The sequence below is a fragment of the Toxorhynchites rutilus genome, chromosome 3, assembly GCF_029784135.1.
Source record: "Toxorhynchites rutilus septentrionalis strain SRP chromosome 3, ASM2978413v1, whole genome shotgun sequence".
In the NCBI taxonomy this organism is placed as follows: domain Eukaryota; kingdom Metazoa; phylum Arthropoda; class Insecta; order Diptera; family Culicidae; genus Toxorhynchites; species Toxorhynchites rutilus.
In genome coordinates, this window is record NC_073746.1 from 184,010,538 (window position 1) to 184,038,070 (window position 27,533).

At 39.4% G+C, this 27,533-nt stretch overlaps 1 protein-coding gene across 2 annotated transcripts in view; it reads left to right on the plus strand.

Annotated features, from left to right (window-relative positions):
* Positions 1-22,802, plus strand: part of LOC129779710 (bridge-like lipid transfer protein family member 1) — a 52,321-nt gene extending 29,519 nt beyond the window's left edge. For both annotated transcript variants that reach the window (XM_055787338.1, XM_055787339.1), the window contains 8 exons: positions 5,595-5,733; positions 5,800-6,159; positions 6,222-8,370; positions 12,914-15,812; positions 21,149-21,355; positions 21,416-21,546; positions 21,608-21,900; positions 21,971-22,802. In XM_055787338.1, coding sequence (XP_055643313.1) covers positions 5,595-5,733; positions 5,800-6,159; positions 6,222-8,370; positions 12,914-15,812; positions 21,149-21,355; positions 21,416-21,546; positions 21,608-21,900; positions 21,971-22,184 — 6,392 coding nt within the window. In that variant the 3' untranslated portion in view covers positions 22,185-22,802. The remainder of the gene's footprint in view (positions 1-5,594; positions 5,734-5,799; positions 6,160-6,221; positions 8,371-12,913; positions 15,813-21,148; positions 21,356-21,415; positions 21,547-21,607; positions 21,901-21,970) is intronic.
* Positions 22,803-27,533: the final 4,731 nt, after the last annotated feature.

Here is a 27,533-nt window from a genome sequence, read left to right on the forward strand (position 1 = left end):
GTAAGCAGCGTTATTTATTTGTTGATATCTGTAAAATTTTTCAGGTGCAAGTATATGGTGAGAAACATGATACATTTTTCATTCTAATCGTTTACGATTCAGAACTGCCAACTCGATCTCTCAAGATCCTTGGGGTTTACCCCTATGTTAGGAGTACTTCGGATAAGCACCTCTAAATAATCCAAACGATTGCATCTAGAGTTCCTTGTGCCCATAGAACAACTATTTTGCAAATCGTCAACTTCTGGCTTCTATCCATCATGTTGATAAGAAGCTTTGTCCGTTATACAACAAGGTGCCTCTGGAGTGTTTATCATGAGCCCTACTTCCACATTAATGGCCGAGTGTGGTTAGCTACCGTTCAAACACTACTTGACGGTCTGTGTAGTTACGAAGGCTGCATATTGGCTTAGCCTCGAAGGTCGCGAAGATGGTACTGAGAGCCAACCAACTACTATACTCCATGGCCAACTTCAACCTTCCTTCCATAGCTACCTTACCCAGAACCAAAATTAGACCCTGGAACCAATCCCCTCCTAAAATAGATCTACTAAATCAAGTAGAAGTCGGAAATCCTTCATTCAAAATCCCACAACATTTCCTCAAATTGTGTAGCGAGGGATAAGAAGGCTTTCAGCTTTCACTATGTGGCGAGAGATATGAAGGCTTCCACTTTCACTTTTTGCGGAATCCCAGGTCACTCTGGAATTATCGGTAATGAGGAAGCCGACAGACTGGCGAGTTTAGACGGTACTGTGAGATTGAGGAGTAGCCCTGGAATTAGTACTTTCGCCACCCTTCGAGAATAAATTGATCAGTTTTCTGAAGAAAACCAGCCTATTCAACAAGATATTGAATGCTCAGGGACGAATAACCTCCGGGTTAATGTCCCAACTCGAACTAATCAGACGTGTTTTCTCTATTCGCGATTGTTTCACAAAATTCCTTCTTGCTTATGTTCTATCGGAACTCTTAACACTGGAGGTCAATGTGGTCGCCAAAGAAGCATTGTTTCGTCAATTCCATATAACAATTCGCCGCAACTATGGGAAAGCCAATGTTGCTCTAACTTCATCCGAAACAAGTAAACAAGTATGTATTGTGCGTTTTGTGGATGAAGAAGCCGTCGCGTAGAGTTCGGGCTTCCTCCGTAGTGCGAGTGAACAAAAACATTCAAGTAGTGTCTAGCAGTGATTATGTAGACGATTAGCCGCCGCCATAGCGGGTTTCCCCGGTCTCTCGCTCAGGGTTCGGGGCCATAAATGTGATGGAAACCACCGCAAGATTAGAGGGAAATTTTTATGCGCCACGTTACCAGAATATATGGATTCGGCTGGTATCCATGGTGAGCTAATTATATCGTGAATGATTGGTGTTTGCGACGACGGTAATGAGAACGTCCTTCCATTCGTCTCTTTCTTCATTCGCATATCGATTGAGAACTGTGTTGGCGGAAGCAACGGTGCGGCTTATGCTCTTAGCGTAAGAACACACTGAACGGATCTTCCGCGCGGATTTTGCAATGACAGGTCGCCGCGGGGGCTCGATAAGCGTAAGAACACACTGGACGGCCCTCCCGCGCGGATTTTACAACGACAGGCCGCCGCGGGGCTTCGATAATGGAATGTGAATGAGATAAAACACACAAGGCGGGGCGGGTGTGTACGGTTCCAAAGTCACTGTTGTATGGTTCCTCATTTGCTGCGGAGGCTCGAAGGAGATGATGCGCCGCAACGGTTTTGTGAGAGTATCTTTAGAGGCGAATGAACTGCAAAGTTTAAAGCCTCTCAAAAACTAAGAAAGAATAAAAGAAGAAGAGAGTATTAGTGATTATGCCCTTTTGAAAGGTGCACATAAAGCTGTCGGATGCAAGACGAGTCTATGGTACAAGGTACAAGTGTTTGGACAGTAAGCGGACTAGAGGAACGATATATAAAGACAGAATGGTGGAAACGGAAGAGGGGATGTTTACCTGAGCGAAAGGAAGAGAGAAGTTGATCACAAACGTCTGAAATATTGCATTTCTCGACAATTTGGATGGAATTGGAGGATTCGCAGCCTCATGACCGCAGAATGGTTTTCTTGTATTGGCTCACACTTATTATTGCGAACTATTCAGTGAAAGGATCAATTGACAAACACTGATTTCAGTACTTTATTTGGGGCAATAATAACTTGGGTTTAAGTATCTCCTTCTGCTGCAGAGTAATATTTTCTTTCACGCGTTCAAATATGATCTTACAGAAATCATTTCCCCATACGAGCCAACAAACCAAAACCATCATGTACGGTTTCGGTGCAGAAAGCTTATTTTCTTCTTTGCCTCTAACATATACATATCGAACCTCTCCATGCATCATGAAACAGTAGGATCATACGGACTACGCAAAGCGAATGATTCATATTCAACTAATGTAGCAGATCCTGATTCATAAGTCTCAGAGAGTGCAAACTATATGATTATTCAGCTAGAAAGAGGCTCAGGGAAGGGTAGTAAGATTATATGAATGATGACGTAATTTTTCTTATATCATTTGTCGCTCTGCACTCTGTGCAGTGGTTTTCGCTATAGTAGAACGGGACGATATATGCGATTCTTGTGCACCCGTGGCCGAGTGGTTAGCGTCTCACATTATCATGCCGGGCGTTCGGGTTTGATTCCCGTTCTGGCCGGGGGATTTTTCGTCAGAGAAATTTCCTTCGACTTGCACTGTGGTCACGCGTATTCAAGAGCTTGCCCCTCGGAATACATTCAAGGCGTGTTATTTGGCTTAAGAAACCTCAACTAAGTATTAATAAATGACGCTAGTTAATACATACGTTGAGACGGCAAAAGTTCCACAGGGAACGTTAACGCCATTCAAGAAGAAGAAGATATGCGGTTCAAACTTGTATGCTGACTTCGAAAATGGTGCGCGATGTTTGGTGCAGATCAGATATGCAATCAACAGTCTCCGTTCCTCTCTTTGTTTAATCATTTAGTGTAACACAAGTGATTACTGTCATTCATACAAGTATCTGAATGATCCACTCATGTTTGGTTATATATTCGTGAGAGGTTACTTGCATGACACATTGTGTATCATTCGATATTGATCGATATCCAAACACTGACTGAAATATACGGGACAACATAAGTTGCTCATTCCAGTCTCTCCTTGATGAATACCCCTATATCATCCCAATCGACCAAATCTACTTCATATCCGTCAAACTGCATCAAAGGAAAGGAGAAGTGTATCACCAGAAAACTCTAGCTTGGTTATCTCCTGCTCCGACATAGAATTCAACGAAGTTCTTATTCCGCAGATCATCGTCTGTATTCACCTGCCATGTGGTAGGATCCCCGAATTTAAACAGAAGCCACTTGAGGCTAGATGGCCTGTAGGACCCCAAAATCATTCTAGTCCACTTCAATGCTCACCACCGCAACTGGGAAATGCAAACACCAGACGATAGGCGTCATCGACGGTATTTTGGTATTTTGGATACAAACTAAAACTAACCTGAAATCGAATAAATGAGAACTAGTCCTTCGGGGTTGGGTCAACGCATTAAATGGGAAGAGGAGACCCCACATCTCGAAAAAAAATGTTGGTCAAAAAGCCTTCTGTATGGAAAAAAATTCATCATCGAATTTCAAAAAATGTACATTTTGTTTATAGGCCCCAAAAAAATGAGCTCAGCAAAATTTCAGCTCAATCGGACATGATTTAGGGATGCCTCAAAACGCTCAAATTTTTTATTTTTAGACCCCCGAAAATTTCCAAAGGTACACGAAATTGGGGTTTTCAAAAAAAAATATTTCGATGCCAAATGTCTTCAATTCGCATGAAACGTCGAGACTTCAAAAACAAAATTTTGAGTGCTTCGAGGCACCCCTAAAACATGTCCGGTTGAGTTGAAATTTTGCACAGGTCATTTTTATGGGCCAAAAAACAAAATGTACATGGTCGGTTTTGGATTTTTTTTTTCCATACATGCATTGCCACCCTAATGTATATGAAGTCGAACCATCGAAGTCAAGTCGAACTAGTCGAACCATCGAAGTCAAAATAGGAAAAACTAGCTCCAGAAGTTTTCACGAGAAGACTGGGCTATCTCAAAGATCCGTTCTTAGCGTCACTCTGGTTCTGATTGTCCCATGTCCTGCCAAGGGGAGTTTTCGTATTCGTCTACGCGGACGACATTCTTCTGGTGGTGGTAGCAGACACGCACAAAATCCCACACATCAGGATGCAGGCAGCTATCAGCCAGTATACATCTGAAAAAGGGTTTAAACTCTCAGACACCAGGGACACACCGGTTAAACTTGCCTAAAACAATGTCCAAACCTCATTGAAGCACCAGGAAGATAGTGTACGGATGGCCAAAGCGATCATCAACAGCCGCCTCATTTATGGCCTTAAACTGACAAGGTTGACCGAAGAGAAACTCCGAGTAGACTGTCTCGGGTTTACTGCCATCCACGACAGGAGTACCTGTATGCGCTGAAGCAGGAAACTCTCTTTCGATTTCGACTCAACGATCATAACTAAAACGGCACGTTTTCTTGCAAAAACCAGCGGTAGGGTGGGAACACATCTGACTATGTTTAGTAACACCACATGTTGTCACGCTCCAATTTCCCCACGATAGCAACACTGGTTTGGGGTGAATGATTGGAGGTTCCCTGACGTTCGAGTATTAAACGGTTTCAAGAATAACTTCCGAGCTGAAGCGAGCTCGGTAGGTCTGCCACAGAAAGAAATAACAGACTAGTTTCCAGCAAGGTCGACATCTACCAGGTCTTCTCGGTTAAAGTTGCCGGAATCTACGTGGCAGCTACGATCCCGCCAACAAAGCCGCTGTTGGTTCGAAGATTCGAAGATATCGAGGCAATTAGGAAGCAGTACGTACTATTCAAACTGAGCACAGTGCAGTATTTGGTTTCACACGGTATGAACAGGGCACCTTTTTACCAAATCTGCGACCACTACAACATCCACGACTTCGTCGAGCAATTCATGTGTGTGCGTCTGCCAGAATGACGAGGAAAAAGAAGAAACATGTATGGAATTAGCGGGAGTGTACGGGACGTTCTGAGTAACGGTCAGTCAAGAGTTGAAAAATTATTTTGTTACTTGAAAGATGATATGATTTTACAAAATTTGACAGATCAATAATTGATCATCCTCCAAGATACTCTATAATCAAGAGGAACAGGAATTTCATGGCATATTCTCACGGCGCAAGTCCTCATCCCATTGCCATCCTTGCCATGTGACCAACAACAACAATTCGAATAATCCATGGGGAACAACAAGCGCAAAAAGTGTTTTTGATTTTGAAAATGAAGAAAACAAAATGTGTTTAATCTGTGTTAAATTCTATGTAAAATTAAGTGTAATGTATTTTGTAAAAACTTTCTGTGATTCCATATAGCGGCTTCATTGTCGTTTTTACTGAGACGAACCAATTTAAAGAGACTGAAATTCTATGAAATAGAAAATTTAAAAAACTCTAGCACAAATCTCTAAACTCCACGTTTTGTGAAAAAATACTCTTCTTGAAATAATTATTTGCATTCATAAATATTCCTTCTAACATTGCAGATTTCACAGCACCTTTCGATCGATCAACATTCACCGGACCGATCCATAGTATCCTTGACACACCAAAATGCTGGAAAACAATCTATCATCTATTGGACCTTTATTCAGCGATGCCAGAAGCAAAAACCATTGCGCACAGGTACGTTGATTAGTATTGTCACGACTCTTGCTTTGTGTAACACCCAGTATCTCGAAATTATTAAAGGGTATCATTATCACCTGATGTCGTGGGACAAATTAAGGCGCGAAAGTACAATCTGCTCCAAGATAATAAGCACGCTAATCGTGATTACGAAGACGGTAGATCAGGCACGCCTCTACCAAAGGACCTGAATGTTGTGGCGCAAGAAAGAACCAGACTGGTTGTATTTGGTGTTGCAAAAATTCATCGAACGAGATTACTTGCCACTCTGAGCGGCTTGAAGTTGGAGGCAGAAATCACAGCACTTCATAGTAGCACCACATGGCGTAAAAAATCTCGCCCGGCCTCGTTGGAATGCTCTTTGACTGGTCAAGTCGGACGAGCCATGATTATGTTACTGGAAGGTGTACCCCCCAATCAACAGTACGTATTCTGTCCTTCTTAGCACTAAAACAATATAATTTGACAAACATCCTTTTCCCTAGGACTGTCGTGAAGGTCACCATCGGCAAAAGTCAAACGCTGTACTCGAGCATCACTCGCAAAGGGAAGGACAAAAACAACGGGTTGCTTTCGATTGGTATCGTAAACATTGACATCCCTCAACATCCCGTAGCGTTGCATGGAATGATGACCCGTGGTTCTAAACAAATTTCTTCGACTCTCCAGGAGCTACGCGTCACAAGAAGCTCGGCCAGATTGACTCGCCAAAATGAAGAGCCAGAATCTCCGTTACATCCTCAAAGAGAGACCAACGACAAGATTCCGAATGCACGTAAACAGAGTACAACGGCAGCCAAAGCTGCCATGAACAAACACAGCGGTCTATTACAGCCACTTGTTATGCAATTCAATATAATTCTGCAAAGCCTATCGGTGACAGCAGCCCTTCTGCCATCGTTACAAGCACAATACAAGATGGATCATGTCACTTCCACAGGAGTAACCGGAAACAAAGCAAAATTCACAATAGACTTGCCAAACCATTCTCTCAGTTTCACTACAAAAGTGCAAACAACCGAAACCAACTTGCCATCCGAAGCATGCATCGCCTTGCCACCGGTTCATGTCAGTGCCGAATATATACCTGAGAGTGGATCTGAGGAGGCACCCATAGATGGGGTGGTACTCAAGCGGGGTGGTTACTTGGCAGCTTCAGCAGAAATTGGAGTGTTTGAGCGATGTCTTTCAACCGACTTGTTGAACCATTTAGTATTTGTGCAGAAAGTGTTTATGAAAGAAGTAAACGAAGTTGTTCAGAAAGTCTATGGAGGGGAGAAACCTGTTCCAATCTGGCTGGAGGACAATGACGATAGTGGATCGCATATTAAGAGGATTTTGTTTTCTTTGAACATAAAAGTGAAAAGAATTCAGCTGACAGCTACTACTCCCTGCAACTCGGCAGTGAGGTTCGAGACGGGACAGCTGGATTTGCATTTATCCAATCGTGTGAAGAATTTGGCTGATGGATCAAATACCAAGTTATTCGGGAAAGCACAGATTGATCTCAATCTATCTCTCGGTCAAATAATAAAGAATGTAATATTCGACGAAGCCGAACCTGAATTCCAACAATATGCATTTTTCAACACGACAATCGGTTTGAGAAACGCGTTCCAGGATGAGATGATGAATGATGATAAGGAACTAGTTTTGATAACGTTGAAGCGGCCATTAATGTACGTTCAACCGATTGCCGTTGATAAGGCAATCCTTGTTTGGCTGAATTATAAAAACGCTTACGAGTATTGGACCGAGAAACGCGCTAATTTAAACAAAGAAGTTCTAATGGCAACTCAACAAGTGTTCGAAAAGGTTCCATTTGAGAAACTTAGCAACCATTTGGCAACCACCAATCTGTCGACGCTGTACCTACAATTAACGGTAGAGGATATGGGAATTTGTTTGCCACTGAATCAACCCTCACAACACTGGGGCAATCGTTCGGTTGGTGATTTCGAACAGAAAGGAGCAGTAGTTATTACATTGGAGAACACAATAATTTCAGCGTGTAGTTGTGGCTCATTGGTGTCGAAAGGAAAGTTTTTTGGACTTTGTCTCCGTTTCGCTGACGACTTTGACTCGTCGTTGGATGAATGGAAACCTAACATGAATGATGCCAACATTATGAACTTGTGTGTCGTTTCCGAGGGAACCTATGAAGTCTGCTCGCGAACAGTGGCTGCAAAACCTCCGGACAATGCAAAGTGGTTCCTCAACGTGAAATGGCAGATGGAGGGCGTCGATATTCATCTCGATGTAAATATTGGCAAACAATTATCCGCATTGGGTCACACACTCACCATGTTAACTGGTTCGGAAGACGAGGAACCGATTTCTTCTGACACCCAGGACAGTGATGATGCGGATCAATTGGAAGGAAATCGTGCTTCGTGCGAATTCGGGCTGAAGGGTAGAAAGTCGGTTGATTCTCTCCCATCATTTCTATTTGACACTACGATAGATCCAAAGAAGAGATCCTTACTGATGGAAAATGAAATAGCCGAGCAAACGAAGACTGTGAATGATTTGCGAACACTTGGAGCTTCCATAAAAACGATTGAATATGAAGAAAGAAGGCTGCAGGAACTACAGAGTATTTGCTTTAAATATGTCCGAAGGGACATGCTACAGGTATAGTTAATTACGTTTTTATATGGGTCCATAATTATGAAAGTGGTCTAAGTCATATATTTCTGCTTCTGAGATATTTAATGAATTGCATTTACATAAATCAAAAAATATTTTTATATTACGCGACCTTTTGACGTACGACTACGTCGAACTTTTCAATATAGGGGGTTTGCGTCAAAAACAGTGATGTGTTATTTGGCATCAAGTCATAAAATCCGGAAAATCATGGCATGGTTTAATGAATAGGGGCTTCAGATTGTGGACTGTTCAGCTTGTTTATCAAATTGAAACTTTATCAAGAACTTATGATGAATGATCGTTCGAATAGTAGATGCAGCTTACAAGCAGTATGAGTCATTTGAAAAGCTTCAACGAGCAGTATCCTCTGCGTAGAACAATATACACACTATAACATGGCGTAGCTTGGTAGAAACCACCCCGAAAGGGTTATTTGAACTGATTGAGAACTAAAGATGTCCTACGAATTAGAAACTTATTCATGTGAAATTCACGTTGATTTTGTTGAGGAGTGAGAGTTTTTCTATCTGGTTCTATAGTTATGAAACTCTGGAATTTTAGTTTTCTGAAAATTTTGCACCTGAACACAACAATAAAGTACAAATAGCCAGTATTATAAATGAAGACAGTTATTGTATTGTACACTATGTACTTCAATTCAACCGACTTCTTAAATATTTCTGAAAACTCAGAAAAATGGAGTGGTTCTATAGTTATGACACGCAGTGCATAGTGGAAATAGTAAAACAAGTGAACAATGTAACGATGAAAGAGGTCGATTTAACTCGTACACGCTTTCTAATGCAACAAGCAGCATTCCTCCTTTCCATTCAATTCGAGAGCAAGCTTACATTGCATGGCTTATGGGAATGTTGTTGCTATGCCCATTTTGCGCCGCTCAGAGAATCACGTTGCATCGAATCGTGATGCATATATAAGAGAACTGAAAACTGAAAAGCCTCTTAAGCCAAAAAAGAAGAAGAAGATACAACATTCAACCACACCCCGACCAGCGTTGCATCTCCTTGTATCGAAGCGCGATGCATATATGAGAGAAATGTAGAAGATACAACATTCATCGTCGCGCTTATGACATCAAACCGAAAGGTCATATCCTATCGTGTTGGAAAGAGTAACGATAAAGTTTTCTCCTTACACTACCGAATGCGAGTTTTTTTTCGAAGCTCTCAAGCGGTAATATATACTTTTGTCTTTTTCAGTCGGTCGAGACGAGAAAAAAAAGGTAACCTCATCGAAGTCAATCCTCAACTATACCGGCAGTTCTCACTGCTCCTTTCGTTTCACGCTGTTTTCCATTCAGCTTTCGGCGTCTTCTTCCCGAACGGCATCGTTTCCTGGTGGTTGACGCTTTTGCTAGTGTAACTTTTCTCATCAACCCGGTCGAGGAGAGAGTAAGGAAGGTTTTTTTCCCGCTTCACTGCTACCTGGTGGCTTCGCGGTCGACGGTGCCCGCTAGCGTGATGGATTTTCCCTCAAGACCTCGTGGCTCCCTTCCACTGCTTGGAATTCCCCCCTCATCCCCCCACTTCCCTACCACTGGCAGACAATATTCACTACAGGAGGAAGGTACCATTTGGTTGTCGGTAAGTGAAAAATTTTGCTTTTTCACACAAGGACTAGGAGAGCCATCTTCGCCTAGTGGGGATAGTTAAAAACCACTTTTTTGACATTCCCGAGATATTTGATAAGTGACTATTTTACTCTCAAGCGACTTTACGGAATTGTTTTTAAGCAAGTGTTCTTCTCTCTAGTGTTCATTCGCACAAGTGATTTACGCTCAAGTGATATCAATTTTTACTTCAGGTGTTTTGCGGTTCCTTCGATTTTAGTGCTGCGTTGGCATTGTCCCTCACTGTTCAGGATCAAAGAACCTTTATCAAATTTTGTGTGAAAAACGAAATAAAGTGCGCGTATGCATTCCGAATGTTGACTGTGGCATACGGAGAAGCTACCTTGGACCGAAGCAACGTCTATCGGTGGTACAAAATGTTCTCAGAAGGCCGAGAAGATGTGAACGACGAAGAGCGTGCTGGACGCCCGAGCACTTCAACACAGACGAAAAAATTGATGAAGTGAAGAAAGTGGTATTGGCCAATCGTCGAATCACCGTCAGAGAAGTTGCTGAGGACCTAGACATATCGATTGGCTCGTGCCATTCGATTTTTATCAATGATTTTGGAATGAAACGGGTCGTCGCGAAATTCGTCCCAAAATTGCTCAATTTCGACCAAGAACAGCATCGTATGAACATTGTTAATGAGCTGTTGGACTCTGTCCGCGACGACCCAAATTTGCTCCAGAGGGTTATAACTGGTGACGAATCGTGGGTTTATGGTTATGACGTGGAAACCAAAGTTCAATCATATCAATGGAAGCTGCCGCACGAACCTAGACCGAAAAAAGCGCACCAAGTTCGGTCGAATGTGAGAGTTTTGCTTACAGTTTTCTTCGATTGCCGGGGTGTGGTGCATCTAATGATGCCGCAGCCACCATATTCCCCAGATCTGTCCCCCTGTGACTTTTTCTCGTTCCCATGAAAGGACGATTCTACGCTACGATTGACGAGATTGACGAGAAAGATGGCAACGAAAAAAAAAAGATTTTTTGCTTCGCAAATTGAAAAAAACGTTGTCACAGGTGTATAATATCTCATGGGGATTACTTTGAAGGGAAGAAAATAGATATTCATGAATAAATAAATATAAAAAAACATAAAATTCGCGATACTTTTTGAACACATTGATTTCGGCTTTTGAGAAAATCAATCTAGCAGCATTCATACAAGCTTTTTTGAAATCTAGAAGTATCTTCTAAGGAGCCATATTCGGAGCCAACCTTTTTTCAAAATATTCAACATCTCCAAGTATAATAGTTCATTTTTTTTTCGTCAGCAGTACTTTAACATGAACAATATAGAGTTGGCTTTGTCAAACGTTTCGTCGCCGAATAGTATGACTTGACTTAATTGGCCCAATAAATCTCCTAATAGCAAAACTCGATTTGAACCTCGTATTTCTCTGGAATTGCAGAATCTACCGTGGGTGAATTCGACAAGTGTTTCACTGCTCCGAGGATTTCGAAGAGCTCTAGCAAGGTAAGATTGCTTTGGCAGATAAGCAATTGCATCCTTGCTTAGTTTTGACAATGTCGCTCCAGCAACATTGCAGGCGATTGCACTTATTTCAGTCAATCATTCTTCTTTCAGCGCTGTTTGCTTCAGCTTTTTAAGGACCGGCATCATGACAGTGACTACTTGGCTCTTGTATAATGTTGTTGTTTCTTGTCTTCATAAGGGAATGGCACTTCGTTTCTCGATTTTCACGACACCTCCATGTATCTATTCCATTTCTTGTTTGAAAATGTAGGTATTCAAAACCACAGTAGATGAGAACTCGGTTGCCTTTCTGGCTTTTTTCGAAACCTCCATTGCCTATAAATCTAAAATTTAACTAAAAGTAATAAAAGCAATAATTTCACTACAGTTAGACTCTTCAAACTTCTTGAGTTTTAGCTTGAGTTTGGGTGTACAGTCTACTTCGTAGTTGCTCTCCATGATTGATCTGAACCAGCGAAATAACTTCCACTTGTTCTTTTTTAGGCATTTCCACAACTATGCATTATTAGTATTGTGGTTCGTGATACTATGACGACGACAATAAATGTCATACACTTTTTACGGTTTTTGAATAATTTATAATTATATACTTTACAAAAAAAAAATCTACTAAATATCTGTAACTCTGTAATCCTTGACATAAGATTCTGGAGAGAGGAGAGAGAGAGAAAGAGGCGAATGAACTGCAAAATTCAAAGCTCTTAAAAACAATGAATGAAGAATGAATGTGTGACATAACGCTTACTTCTCTGCGGTTATTTCTATTGTTATTAATTACTTTCGATTTTTCCGGGAATCATATCATATTATGCTAGCTGACCCGGCAAACTTCGTCCGGCTCAAAATGGATTTTTTGCTATCAGTTCTTTCAAACATTCACGTTTTCGTACCAAGCGAACGTTCATGTGTCCAATCGCGGAACTGTTCATTGATTGATCTTCTAATTGATCCTTTACAATTTCCTTTTACTATAAATTACTAATTACTATAATTACTATATTTACTAATAAATTTGGAAAGGAGTGTCGAACCACTATTTCTTGCCTCCTAAAACCTCAAGTTGCCGATTTTGGTTCCATTTTTCTCGATTAGTTCTCGAGTTATGCAGAAATTTGTGTTTCATTTGTATGACAGAAAGACAGTCAGACATAACTTCCTTTTTTATATCTATATAGATCATATTTTTTTTATTTTTTTTAACTCAGGCTACTTTCATAATTAACACTAAAGAATTCCATATAATGTTGAAATTATAGCCACCATGGTTCATTTTTGACGATATCGTGAAAATTACTTTGAATACATTTAGTTTTAAATAATATGGTGTAAGATAACTGATAAACTCATTTATTTTCAATTTTGACTTAGATTTTTTTTACTTTTTTTCAGAAATGGAAGCGACCAGTGGTACGGAAACCAATGCTGAAGTCCGCCAACCGTTCACGTTCCTTCATTGCTTCGTCTCCAACGAGAGAAGATCTGGTGGAGTCTGCTGATGGGTGCACTGTGTTAGACATGGGTACAAACGATGGATTGTTGAACAGTTTGCAGGAATCTCCCAACTCAGGCCCGTCGAGGAGCGCCTCTTTGAGGACGAAGATGTCACAAACCAATCGTGTTACTTTCACGGAAGCCATGCGTCAATCGTCATTGCCAAGTGCAGATTCCGATATTGCTTTCTCTGAGTCTGGGTTCGACTGGGCCAGGTATGATTCATCTTCGATGACATCGGATGTGCCCCATTTGTTGGAAATTGATGGTGAACAGGTGGAGCTGAGGAAAAAGAGCCCCAACCATCCCCAGAAGCAACAGGAGCCTAATATTGATTTTGAATTGGACATAAAAGTGCTGGTGAATTCTGGAAAATGTGTACTGCACACTAAAGATATAGCGGATGAAAAGATGACAACTAGTGTGAGCAGTACGATACGCCATCACAGACGCGAAAGGAGTATTGGAACCGATTGGGGAAGTCCCATTCCTCCGAGAAGAAACAAGGAAAAGTCCAGGCTTAAATACAATTCTCCGTACACGGCATTGGTAGATTTGACTATTTTCCACATTCCCGGATTGGATGTCAAGCTGCAGTATCAATCGAAAATTATCGATGAAGGTGTCTCACCACGGCTCAGTACAAACGATCCGTTCGGAGTTACACGCAAGCATGGATTGAAGCGTGCGACATTGTTCGCCTGGATGACACTGCAGAGTATTCCCGAGGAAACGATCATATCACCGCACATTTTAGAATTTTTAGAGCAGACTCTGGAACCCATTCCATCGAAAATTATCTCTGTTCCATCTAATCCAGTGAATTTACAAATGCTCGAGAATAACTATGCTGTCTATGCCAGTTTTCCTGTGGATGTTGTGGTGTACTTCCACATGCAACCGTCGACGTTCCGGTTTTCCTGTTTGCCGGTTTCCAGAGTTGAGTGCATGCTCCAACTTCCGAGTTTGGACATAATTTTCAGCTCAAATCGCCAGGAGGAAGATTCCACGAGTATTGGTGTGGGTGAAGGTGAAGCCAAATCAGCAGGAGGTCTAAGCGTAACGGGATGTTTAGCAGACTTTAACGTTTATATATTCCATCCGTACGGTGGCAAGAAAACAAACCTCAAGGAAACACATCAGTTCAGTCCGTTGGCAGACAGCGAACGGAAGGATTCTCTTAGCATAAACGTAGAGTTTGTCAAGTTTCACATTACCCGTTCGAAGAAAATCAACTATGAAACAGGTATCACTAGGAAGATGTCTGACCAATCGAAAGCAGTGATTCGATTCTCGACCATAGTGGACATTGGTTCGGCATCGTTCAAATATGACATGAGGCGTCTAACAGAAATTTTAGCTTTCCCTAAGGCATGGTACCGCAGGAGCATTGTAAGGAGATTGTTCCTAGGAGATTTAAGCGTGCCACAGGTGAGCATGTGTGATTTGGAGAGTGTGGTGGAAAACGTTAGCATGAAGGCTGCCGCCGATGCAGAGCTCCCAAGAGAAGCACTGAATAGAGATAAACTCAAGCTGAGCTTAGAAGATGACATTCCAAAATTGAGTACAGGAAGTATAAGCTCTTCATCCACAGCGGCAAAGTTGAAAGATCAGAAATCATCCAGCATGGACTCAAATACTTCACCATCGGACGTGAACCAAATTACGTCATGGGAAACGCTAGTATTATTCGCTGTGAATTTCACCAAACTGAACGTTCAAATGAATATGGGAAATGTTATGGGGAACATCGTTTGGCTAACGAAAGCATTCAGGAGCGACGGGCGACTTAGCATCGGAAGCACTGGCCATAAAAATATGTATATTGGTGTAGGTTTGGGAGGTTCATCGCTAGACGCAAAAGGAGGTATTGTGGGAGGAACGATCGAGTTAAGCAAAATAGATACATTCATTCACATAAAAGAAGATCCTGGTAGCGAACCCGATCATCAGGTTGGAATCAAGTTACTTGCTTTAGAGCTCAAGTTTGATTACATGGGGACAAGTGTGCTTATGACCAGAATTAGTTCTTTGAGTGCTCAACTTCGGGATCAATGGAAATTTTCCAAAGAAGGCGATTTCAACAATGGTCAGCCCACAAAATATCCGGCGATAATTTTGATACATGGAGACCTATCTTGGGATCAACTTCAAATGATGATATCCAAATCAACCACGGCTGACATTTTAAAGATGTTTTATAAATTGGAAGAGTTTTTCTCGCAACAGTTCAAGTCCTCCAAGCGAGTATTTTCCAATTTAGAGCCGCGGCTAGCCAACAATCGTGGTAACATGAAAAGGAAACAATCTGCAAAAAAATATTCGACCGCTTCGGATCCGTCGTCAGCTTACGAGCGGGAACTGAATGCACATGACACCCGACATCATCGCCATTGGCAGCGCCCATTCAAGCAAACCAAAGGATTGTGGCTTACAACGCTAGGAGTGCCACTGTCGAATGTAGGCTCAGTGCTCGGAGGTACGATGGAGCTACGGGGTAAAAATATTTCGCTGGCCTGTTTCCACGGAATCAATTTTAAATCTAAATCATGGGCGTTGTTCAGTTTGAAAGAACCATGTATCAACTTTGCTACCGAAGCTCAACATGTTGAACTGACCGAAGAGATTCATGTCGTCCAGTCATTAACGTTCGGACTAGGAATGAATACTCAACAACCATCACAACACCATTCCAACGCGACCGTTGTTCGAATGACGAGGAATGTCATCTTTCCGCCTCAATTCAAAACGCTCCATGAGTGGTTCCATTACGCGTTTGCAAATAGCGAAATCGATGGTAAACAGCTTCGAAGGGCCTGGCCGGGTATGGAAGTAAAAAATGCCCCCGAACCAAATCACCCGCTCTGTGGAAAATATTGTATAGGTTACTAAATAAGAAATTTCGACTATTTTTTTGAACTCCTAAGAGGTTCAATATAGGATCTATGGTAAAAACGAACTTTCCAATGTTTTTCACTCTATTTACTCTATTTATTCACTAGATAAAAATTTGAAAAAATACTGAGAGTGTATCCTACTATGGTGTATCAAAATCATCAAAAATTTAAGTACTAAAAAAAATCTTGAAATATTGAAAATTTTTGTTGGAATACAGGTCGGACTCGATTATCCGGAATTTTAAACTCTATTATCCGGAGTATTTTATTTCGGAAATTTTGAATAATTTGGATAATAATTCCATGTTGAATAATTAATATGAGTATCAAATAAAAGGGCTTGACTAGCAGAAAACAGTTATTTATGAAAAATCCAAATCCAAAATGGTCGCCACCACAAAATGGCGCCATTTTTTTTCAAAGCTTCATCAATGTGGATATCAAATGAAAGTGCTCGAATGGTAGAACACAATAGATCATGCAAAATCCAAATCCAAGATGGACGTAGTTCCCAAATAACGAATTACTTTTCAAATGGTTTCATTCAGCTTGACCTGTTTGTATTGTATGTATGTTTGAATGTTTGTAGGATTGTCCCACATTTATAGAAAATTTACCCCGTTCCTGTTGACTGATTGATCTGAAATTTCACCTTCAATTTTACTGTCATTATAAAACTGTGTATTCTGACGTATACTGATTGGTCTAAAATTTGGAACATACCTTTCGTTCTACTGTCATTAAAAAACTGTGTATTCCATGATCTTGAAAAATTCAATTTGGCTGTTGCTAAAAATTAGCTGAATGGCTTGACTTAGAGAACACAAAACATAATAAACAACATAAATTCAAAAAGGTCGCCGCCACTAAATGTTCGTCTATATATTCTTTGCAAAAAATACATAGTCGACCATTTAGTGGCGGTGACCTTTTCGAATTTATGTTGTTCATAATGTAGTGTATTCTCCAAGTCAAACCATTCAGCCATTTTTTGGCGGCGGCAAAATTGAATTTTTCAAGATCATGGAATACGCAGTTTTATAATGACAGTAGAATTAAAGGTATGTTCCAAATTTCAGACCAATCAGTAATCAGGAACGAGGTCAAATTTTAATTAATGTGGGACAACCCTACAAATTCGAACAAACATACATGCAAACAGGGTAGATGAATGAAATCATTAGAAAGTAATTGTTTATTTGGGAACTGCGGTCATCTTGGATTTGGATTTTTCATTATCTACTGTGTTCTACCAGTCTAGCACTTTCATTTGATACCCATATTGGTGGGGCTTTGAAAAACAATATGGCGCCATTTTGGGTTGGCGACCATTTTGGATTTTCATTTTTCAAAAATAACTTGTTCTACTAGTTAAGCTCTTTCATTTGATATTCATATTGATGGGATTCTGGGAAAATATGTAACCCGCCATAACGGCCGCGGCCATGGATTTGCATTTTTCATAAATTCTACTAGTCGAGCCCTTCTATTTGATACCCATATTGATGGGGTTTTGGAAAAAAATATATATGGCGCCATCTTGTGATGGAAAAATTAGAAAATCAAATTAGAAAAATTAAGTAATTTTTTTGAATCCCTATACTGCCGTTCTACGTATAGTTGTCCCATGTTGCAAAATTAGCAACTGAGAAAAACGCAATCAAAGTTTTCTATTGTTTTTGTCTACCAGAAGCTTGAAGCATTCCAGTTTAACAATACGCCGGGTTTTCTATAAGCAGTAAGCTATTGTTTAATGAAATTCATTGTGGGACTCTTATGCATAGAATGTCAACATGTGATAATTGAACTTCGTGTTGTTTTTTTAAATACTGGGAATAAACAATACGTTTTTTGAATTTTTCCGAAAAATTATGCATAGAAACATCATTTTGTGAAAAAAATGAATTTTTTCGAAAAAGTAACATGTGAGAACTATGCGCAGAACGGCATTTTAATATAGACGTTATTTTCTTGGGCACCATTAATTATTACAGCAAATATTATGAAGCATGTACCAAACCAGAATTCTACCTCTTTCATCGACCAACCGTTGTAGCGAATAGAAGTTCTGTTAAAGTTTATTCGTTTGAGAATTCGTTCGTTATTCCAATCCAGAAATGAGTGCATTAGCCTTTCTGAAAGTGTCGTACGCGAGTGTTAATAACGAAGTGGAAGGTGATGACGCCCGTCCGTCTGCGCTGGATGTTACAACGGATGACCATCTGAATCAGATTTTCAACTAGAATTCTAAAGCGTCTTCTGATAATCCGATGGAGTCCGAGGTTGTGGACGCAGGAAATAGCAAAAGGTCGGTATGATATAGGCTATTCTTATGTTGTCGACAGTAAACAACTAATTCATTGTGTTCTGCTATCTAAGAAACAACAAGAATTGCTTGCAGCTGGTCACTTTTCGTTGGATGGCAACATGAAGCGGCAAAATGCTCCGAGAGGCATTCAAGAGCAACGGAAGAAATCGTTATTGGGAGCAATACTTCCAGTTGTTCCCCAAGCCAAGGTTTTTTTTTCGAGAACATGGCAACAATGAAAGATATGGTTAAATGATGTTTAATTTATAAAGTTCGACATGAACTTAATGTGATAGAATTTAAAATGATAGATTTACTAAAAATGAAAATTGAAAAATAAAACTGGACTAAAATATTTTAATGTCCATTACGCTACCGTCACATTATTCAAAGTGGCACTCAACGTATTAAAACATAATTTTCGTTTAGATGTACCTTTTTTTGATGTGTTTTTTTTCAGAATTTTCGATGGTTTTGCGGTACAATTTTTTCGTAATTTGAAGGTTTGGAATTATTAAATTAAGTTTTGAGACATAGTGCTGCTCTGTTCGTATTTGTTTTTTTTAATTCATGATTTTTCATAGTGTATCAAGCAGGGCCCGAAATCTTCGACGGTGAAAAATGAAGACCGACTCTACTCCCAGTAGCTCCGCTTCGACTAGAGCTGCTTCGGCAGTCACCACCAAAAAAAAATTACTTGACTAGAAAATGAATTGACTAGCGTTGACTAGCGAGGATGACTGGTGAACTAGTCCAGTCAGTGATTATTTTAACTGACTCGACTAATGAATACAAATCTGCCTCTTCATTCAACTGACTTCAATCCACATTTCCATTTCTCCCTGACACTAATTTTGTACCCCCGTATGCAATCTTATTGTACGTCCATATAAAGAAGAACGAAAGCTTGACTCTTGATGCAAAAAAGCAGTTTCCCCATCAATGGACGGTTTATTTTTTACTCATTGTGAACTCAAACCAACGAACTTAGACATTTATCAAGCAATCTATAAAGGTCCTCGCGTTAGTATTAGTTAGTATTAGGCGTGCAAAATAGCTCACACACAACACGCTATTTTATACGTGTGAGTAATTCTCGTGTACGATACAAAAAATCTAGCTCACCTGTAGCGTTTGTCAAACCACGGTGAACTCAAACATCGATGCATGCATAAAGATACATGGGAAAGAGAGAGAGGAACGAATTCGTTTTGGAGGAAGTCACTTCAAAATGCAATGAGGACAATTTGACTGGGAAGAATGAAATGATATAATCGAGTCGGTAGAGGGAGATAGCGACTAAACGCCGGCTGACTGTTCAGTCGTTTTGGCGGAGAAACTGCGTGAAGAAGCCAAAAGCCATTACTAACTGACTACGGATATAGTCAGTCGGTTAGTCAGCCGACTATCCTCAGTTTACTATGAAAATGCCGTGCCCTGGTATCAAGTATTGAAGGTACTATTTTACGGCAATTCTTGAATACGGCTATAAAAATGGATTTTGCTTTGGAAAAAGTTTATTGATTCAAAAGGGACATGTTTTGTATTTAGATGATAAATAAAGTATGTTATTTAAAAACACAAAATTTACGGTATAAATTTGGATGAATGTGTTACAAATTTAGTGAATATAGAGTTGTGAAATCGAAACATAGAATATTTCCAATTGTGATAGGACAACGGTGAAAATTGTGTGACAATAATCATTTCAATTACCAAATGTCATATAACTCCTAAACATGGACGAATGTAACAAAATTTGTAATAAAAATAATACCTAATTATATTCCACAAACTGACCAAAAAAGTCACTGATAGGGGGTATCCACTTGAAGTCAAGCCCGGACTGCATGAGCATCTCCCAACAAAGCTTCCGCATCTTTGGCAAAAGACTGAGGAGAAGTGACAGCAGTTTGCAGTGAATCATTTATTTTAAAATGTTTTCCTAATTTTCACCGTCTGCATTTTTTTATTTTTATAAACACATAAACATCTGTTCTATTTATAGAACTATCCAATTTCGTATAAAAAAATCGAAATGCCAAAAAAATGACTTTTCGATTGTAATTTGATCATAGTAAGGTACTATGAGTCTATATTTTCTTTTCCAAGCTGTTGAGAGTGTCGTGAAAAAAAAACTACATTTTTAGCCATAACTCTTATAGTGAACCATACAGTGATTCAGACAAATTATCTAATTTTCTAATTCGCAAAAGTACTTTTCATAGCGCTGGTGATAAGATTTGGGGTTCTTTTTACGAATACACGAATACAGTACAATAATAGATTTTACGAAAATTTAAAAAATGCTAGAAAATCACAAAGAATGGAAATTCTGAAAAAAGATCGCCAATATCAACACAAATAATATATATAAACAAACAAATGAATATACATATTTAAATATAAACAAAACCTGTAATGGGTCTGAGATCTATGAAAAATCAAAATTTAGAAATAGTTGTTTTGTACCGCGCAACACTGGTAAAATTCTCAAAAAAATCGCACATATCAAGAAAAGGTGCAAAATCAAATTTAAATACGAATTAGAGTAGTAGTGCATCTCTAAATCCCACAAAAAAAATTATATTTCAAGATTTTTTTAGTACCTAAATGATTGATAAAATATTTTTTTGATAATATTTCTCGATACACCAGATGCACTTGCACAGTATTTTTTCAAATTTTTATCTCGAAGCTATTTAGAATGGCGTGCAAAAAATTGAAAAGTACGTTTTTTACCATACATTTTTTGTTGAACCTCATAGGAGTTCAAAAAAATAGTCAATATTTCTTATTTAGTACCCTATACATTATTTTTCATAGAGCGGATGATTTGGTTTGGGAGCACTTTTTACTTCCATACCCGGCCAGACCCTTTCTCGTGATTTATGAATGATTGTAATTTTTCAATTCTCTGACACACAGCCGTCGATCGTTTTCCGGTTTTGGAGAGAGATAAAGAGCATCACACTAATTCTTTTGAACGGTCCAGGGGAGTCAGTGCTGGTACATCAACGCATCCAAAATTGCAGGATCCAAATCATAACCGTGAGGTGATTTTCGCTTTACCCAGCTTACAATTGCATTTTAAAACTGAACATTTGCAAGGAGTTACTACACCGGATGTTACCAGTGAGTTTTTTTTTATCAATATGAACCGTTTGCACCATATAATAAAACTGTAATTTGCAGAAGATAAACCACTTGTTGAGTGCAGTTTCATAACCGAATTTGAAGACCACATATTTGTCACAGTGGATGCTGATGCGTTCTTCTTCTTGCACGATTTGATTACATCTTACCTGAGGGAAAAAGACAGGGTGGTGAGTGCTAGGAATATAAAAACGAAACTCCCCACTCTAATGTTATTTTTTTTACTTCAAGCTCGGAACGCTAACCAGTGCACGAGCTTCCTCGCCAATCCATCGGACAACAAATACCTGCCCATCGCCGACCCCATCGAATAAGTCGATGTCCAAGGGCTCAGAATCTGCTTCATTACAAGACTCGAACCAATCGTTCGCCAATGGAAGTGCCGTAAACATACCGGAAGCGGGCACCTCCGGTTCTAGGAATCGAACGGAGGAAAAGTCTGACAAACCGGACGTAGAGTTACTTTTGCGAACTGATTGGCGAAATTTCAGCTGTAAGACGTGGCATTTGGAACCAACCGTGAGGTAAAATACGTGACTCGATACATGTCGACATAGCGGTTTGATGCGATTGTTGTAACTTATCTTTTTCCAGATTGTTATCATGGGCAGGCAAATCTATTGAACCGTACGGCATCGACTACATCTTGAACAAGCTGGGATTCAGCCACGCACGCACCACAATACCAAAGTGGTTACAACGAGGTGTCATGGATCCTCTGGACAAAATAGAGGCTTTACTGGTGCTTCAATTGTTGCTAATGGCAAAGGAAAATGAAAACGACAAAGAAGAAGCCAAGAACCAGTGAATATTTTGCAGTTATTATCACGTAGTGAAGATCTTGCATAGCAATGCTGTAGTAATCCAATATTGCTGATATATATTGATGTTATCATGCTTCTTGTAGTTCTGAATATTGAAGTTTATTAAGCGCGGCAAATGAGGTGAGATGACTTCACTCACTCAGTGAGAAATTTATTTCTGGGTGAGTGAGACATTTATCACATACTAAAAAAGCGGAAATGTCCTTGTTACATTTTAATGTCAGCAAAGCGATGCTCAAAAATTGCGAGCAACAAGGTGTTAGAGAAGCAGAGTTAAACGTTTTTATTCCACTATAAAGAATTTTGGTTGATAGGCGATGGAAAGTTATTTTTTCTGGAAAAATAACCTGAACCAATACTCTTGGTTTGCTTTCAAACATTTCACAATTTAGGAGCGTTTTCTTTTCACTATAGAATAATAAAAGTGACGTGAGTGATCTCACGTAACTCGCTGCGCAGAATAAATACCATTATCATATCTCAATATGACTTCTTGTAGAATAACATTGTATTATGCTGAATGTGGATGTGAACAACATCTGATCAGATGATAAATCTAATAAATTATGTGTACCCTGCAAAATAATCAGTGTCCGGTCATCTACCAAAATCCATTTTTTTTATTTACTAGCTGACCCGTCACACTTCGTATACATACTTTCAAACATTCACGTTTTCTTACTAAGCGAACGTTCATGAATCTATTCGCAGAACTATTCATTAATTGGTCTTCTAATTAACCCTTTACTAATTGCTTTTACTATAAATTTCCTAGTACTTCTACCAAAACTCATTATAATGTAAAATTATTTTCAGACACAATTTTCGTTCAAGATTTTTCAGTTACTTGCAAATAATATGTTTCTCCGTTACATGGAATACATATTTGATACAGATTTGATACAAAATGGAGACAGCGCAAATTGGACTAATCCTTTCTCGAGTTTTGCACTTACCAACACATTTGGCGATTCATTTTTATTTATATAGTTGTTTTCTTCATTTGTTTATTTATTTAGGCTTATTAGCATTTTAGATGTAACAGAGCCGGATTTTAATCGTGTACATGTCACATATTTCGTCGTATCTATAAATAGCACATTACACAGTTGCCATTTTTAGGCATAAGGTATTCCTTCTGTTCTTCCATTGTTCAGTTAGACCACCGGCGTAACGTTCTAGGAATTTCAATCAACCCGGGTGGACTCCACAGCTTCGAAATACCCGCAATTGGGCGCGAAAAGCAACAACAAAACGGTTTCATACAACAAAAACTTCAAAACCAAAAGAGAACTGCATGAGACTGAAGAAAAATATTAAAACTTGCAGCTTGCAGAAGCTTTCAAAGCTTCCATTAGTACATAAATTCTCTTCAAAGAGGTCAAAAAAAATCCGTCATTTTTTTTCCCCAAAACATGTATGAAAGCAGCTCATTTCAACCATCATGTCGGTGCACTGACACTCTACCATCTCACAATCTCCGGTTCCTGGTTTATAACCAATCTCAACGTGAGGGTATCTTTCCTGACGCCTGGAAGCTTGCGTCGATAACTTCTTCCTACAAGAAAGGCAGCTTTCGTAAACTACTGTCCGATACCTATTTTAAACTGTCCAGCGAAAGTGCCCAAGCATTTACTTCATAGTGCACTGTATCCAATTGCACAGCCTGTGATTTCGGAGTTCCAACACGGCCTAATTTAAAAATTCATGGCAACCTCGTACCTTATAGCATATGATCAACAGAATCGAGTGGCGGCAACACATAGATACTATGTAGGTCGATTTATCCAAAGTTTTTGACGAAGTACCCCCACGATCTGCTATTCTTAAAATGGATCAACCTGGCTTATTATCCTGGATCATAAACTTGCTGTCTTCTTACCTATCATCTCGCAAAGCTTTTGTCAAGATCTGAATCCAATGAGCTTATGATTCCATCTGAGGTGCCACAATGAAGCATTCTTGGTCCTCTGATTTCTATATTATTTATTAACGATATGTGCGATAGCTTATGTTCGGATAAAACATATGCGGATGATTTTCAAATTTTCCGAGTGGTACAATCAACTCTTGACCGCTGCATACTGGTGCAAGCTGACATTGAGCGGTTAACTCTGTTGCCAGGAAAATACGAGATCTCTTAAAAAGTATCGCGACTTTCGAATTTACGCGGGTACTCGATTCTAGATTTTTGTGGCATTATGTTGGTACTCATGCTGATAAGTACGGCTATTTTGAATGTTCAGTTAATTTTTGACAACTGCTGTTCTTACACATGTTTTGGTTCATCTTCGATTTTTGCCTATTGGCTATCTATCTATATATCTATCTCCCTTCTAGAGTTTCAGCTTCATTTATTAATTTATTCTCAAGTTGGACTATGCAAAAAATTCATCCGGATCGCGTTAAACGACAAACGTGTTAAACAATATGTAAAGGGTAATCCATTAGCGACTTGCCAGTTTTGTTCTTTAAAACGTTAGTCAAAATCAACATTTTCATCATGGTTAAATACACGAACGAGCAACGCTTGATTATTAAAAAAATATTTCAAAATAATCAAAAAATTTAAAATTTACTACCGAATACCACTATAATACAAAATTACTACCGAATACTACGTAATAATCGTCCCAGCCGGCAGGCTATGCATAGGTTAGTGACCAAATTTGAGTCACCATTTTCGCAGTTGGATGTTCTCGTGCCAACGAGAAGCCGCCCTGCACGAAGCAACGAAAATATTATAGTCTCAAGTGAATCCATCCGAAATGACCCAAATCAGTCAATTGTACGGCGTTATCAAGAATTGGGCATCTCCCAATCCTCATTGTGGCGTATTTTGCGGGAAGTTTTTAGGCTACATTCTTACAAGATTAAATTGACTCAACAACTAAAGCCACTTGATCATATGATGCGCCGAAACTTCTCTGATTGGCCTCTGGCGAATCTTAAATATGCGTTGTTGGTCAGATGCAATCCCACATAAGCTTCAAGAAACACTATTGCATCCGCAAACAATTACTGTTTGGTGTGGTTTTCATGCCGGAGGAGTTATTGGGCCGTATTTCTTCGTCGATGAGAACGACCGTCATGTATGTAAATGAAATTTTGAAAGAATTAAAAAGAGTACACAGTGATATATTTTTTCCGAATTTATTAACTTTTAACATAGATTATACTATCCTTACTGCTAACACGTACAAAATATTATATGAGAAAATCCGACTGAGGGAAAGGAACATTTGGTTTTTACTTGCCAAACCAAAGCTGATCGATTGAAACTCCACAACACTACGTCATCACCGAGCTTTGTGACAACAATTCGACACTGTGGAATATAGATGCTTTCTGAGGTTGTGAGCAATGGCCATCTTTTACTCGGTTCTGCTGCGATTGATGGTGGTTCTCCGGTGTAGTAATATTACGCTCCACTTGGGCCGGGGCATATGCTTCGTCAGCCGAAAAAGATGAATCCGAACGTCCCGAAGGAGACAAAGATGGAGACTTCGCATTGTTTTTCTTGTACGGTCCCCTTTGTCTCCGGGGTTCTTTCTTGTTCACAGGCTGGCCCATCAGACCGGGTAGAAGTGATTCCTCCAAAATTTTTGCCTGCTGGTTCAATACGTACAACGCCGGAGTCAGTTGATAATCCATTGTGCTGTATGGCTGGGCCGGTGCCATCGATGCGGCAATTTGTAAAACTGCTTGGTAATTTTGATACAACGGATTGTTGATATACATCGGTTGACTGCCGTGCCGTAAACTCATCGCATAACTGTGTTGTTGCGACTGATAATAGTCCTGGAGTGGGTCACTTTGACCAGGCAGATATACCATTCCTTGGGCATACATTTTTCACACTTGTTTTCTAAGTTGACTAATATGATGTAACTGGAATGATATCTTGAAGTGTACTGATCAGACTGCTTTAGTGTAGGACTTTTTATACCAGACCGCCCAAGCTACATAGCTCCCAAAGCTACTGCCTGTCCTAGAGCAGATGGGGGCTCTCCAATGAAAATAAAAAGTACTACCTCTACGACTATCACAGGTAGCGGGACTATAATATCGCATCAGTGAAAGTATATTTGATGCATTGTAATTTCAGTAAATATGAACAATTTTTTTTAGAATGTTTTTAACACATTCACACATTCGTATCGAATATGTGTCCATTCAGTAGATACTTACAGAGCTCATTAGTTTAAATAATCCAAAAAGCCAAAAGGCTTTGAACCCGAATGATCGTATTTGATGTGAAAAATGGTGTTCTTTCCAGCGATGCCCGAAAAAATCAAAGCTGTCGACCACCATATCGATATCGAAAATCAAATCCCTGGTGAACATTCCAGTGTGCGAGAAGATGATTCACAAGGTTTTGCCTGCCCGTCCCAACATAACTAGACCAAAAATGAACCGGAAACCAAATCCTATCCAATGCATAAACAGAATCATTGCACGTCAGTTCCAAATGGTATGGTTTTTTCCATTTTTTTTCAACTGGCAATCGTTCCGTTTTCTCTTCTCAAACTTCCCTAATTTTTTTCCAACGAAAATAAACTCAATTCGACCTCTCCGACGGTTTCACACGATGCTGACGAGATCTACGGTTGAAACTGGAGAACGTTATTACGACGGACATCACTAATGCTTGGTTTTGTTCTACAGGCAAGTTTGAATTCGCGTTTACATCTTAAACTCATCAGTTTCAGATTGTGAAAAGCTGCTCGACTCCATTTATAAACTTTGGGACAAAATACAGCCCCGAAAATCGATTTCAATAAATTATTAGTAATCAAAACATAATCATTGAATTGAATATTGGGCCATGTATCGATTATTAAAGTTAGTGCGGCTATAGGAAATAGCCTATTAGTTTCATGAATTTGTCAATGGAAGCAACCAACAACAGCTTCAACAACTAGTGGGTCTCAATTGTTTTTTTTAATGTCTTATAATAACAAGCTCAATTTAAATCCCAGATGCAATATACCTGAAGTGTGTCTGCTACTATAAAAAATGGTCGTATTATACTGATAGTTGACTCGATATGTAAAAAAAATATTATCTTATCTTTCGTTCCATAGCAGATGATCTATGCTTTCGATTTGATTAGCGTGTTCACAAATAAATAAATTTACGAATGATAGCTGAGAAACAGAGAGAAGAAATTTGAAATTTCTTCTAATTTTCCAAATATTCCCAAATTAGTTTTCCCGAATGACGTAATGGATAGAATTCTCTAGATCTCGAAATTAGATACTGTTTTCCGTTCTCAGTGGTTATTGTATTACTCACAGGTACACATCGCCAAATCAAACAAGCAAATAAAT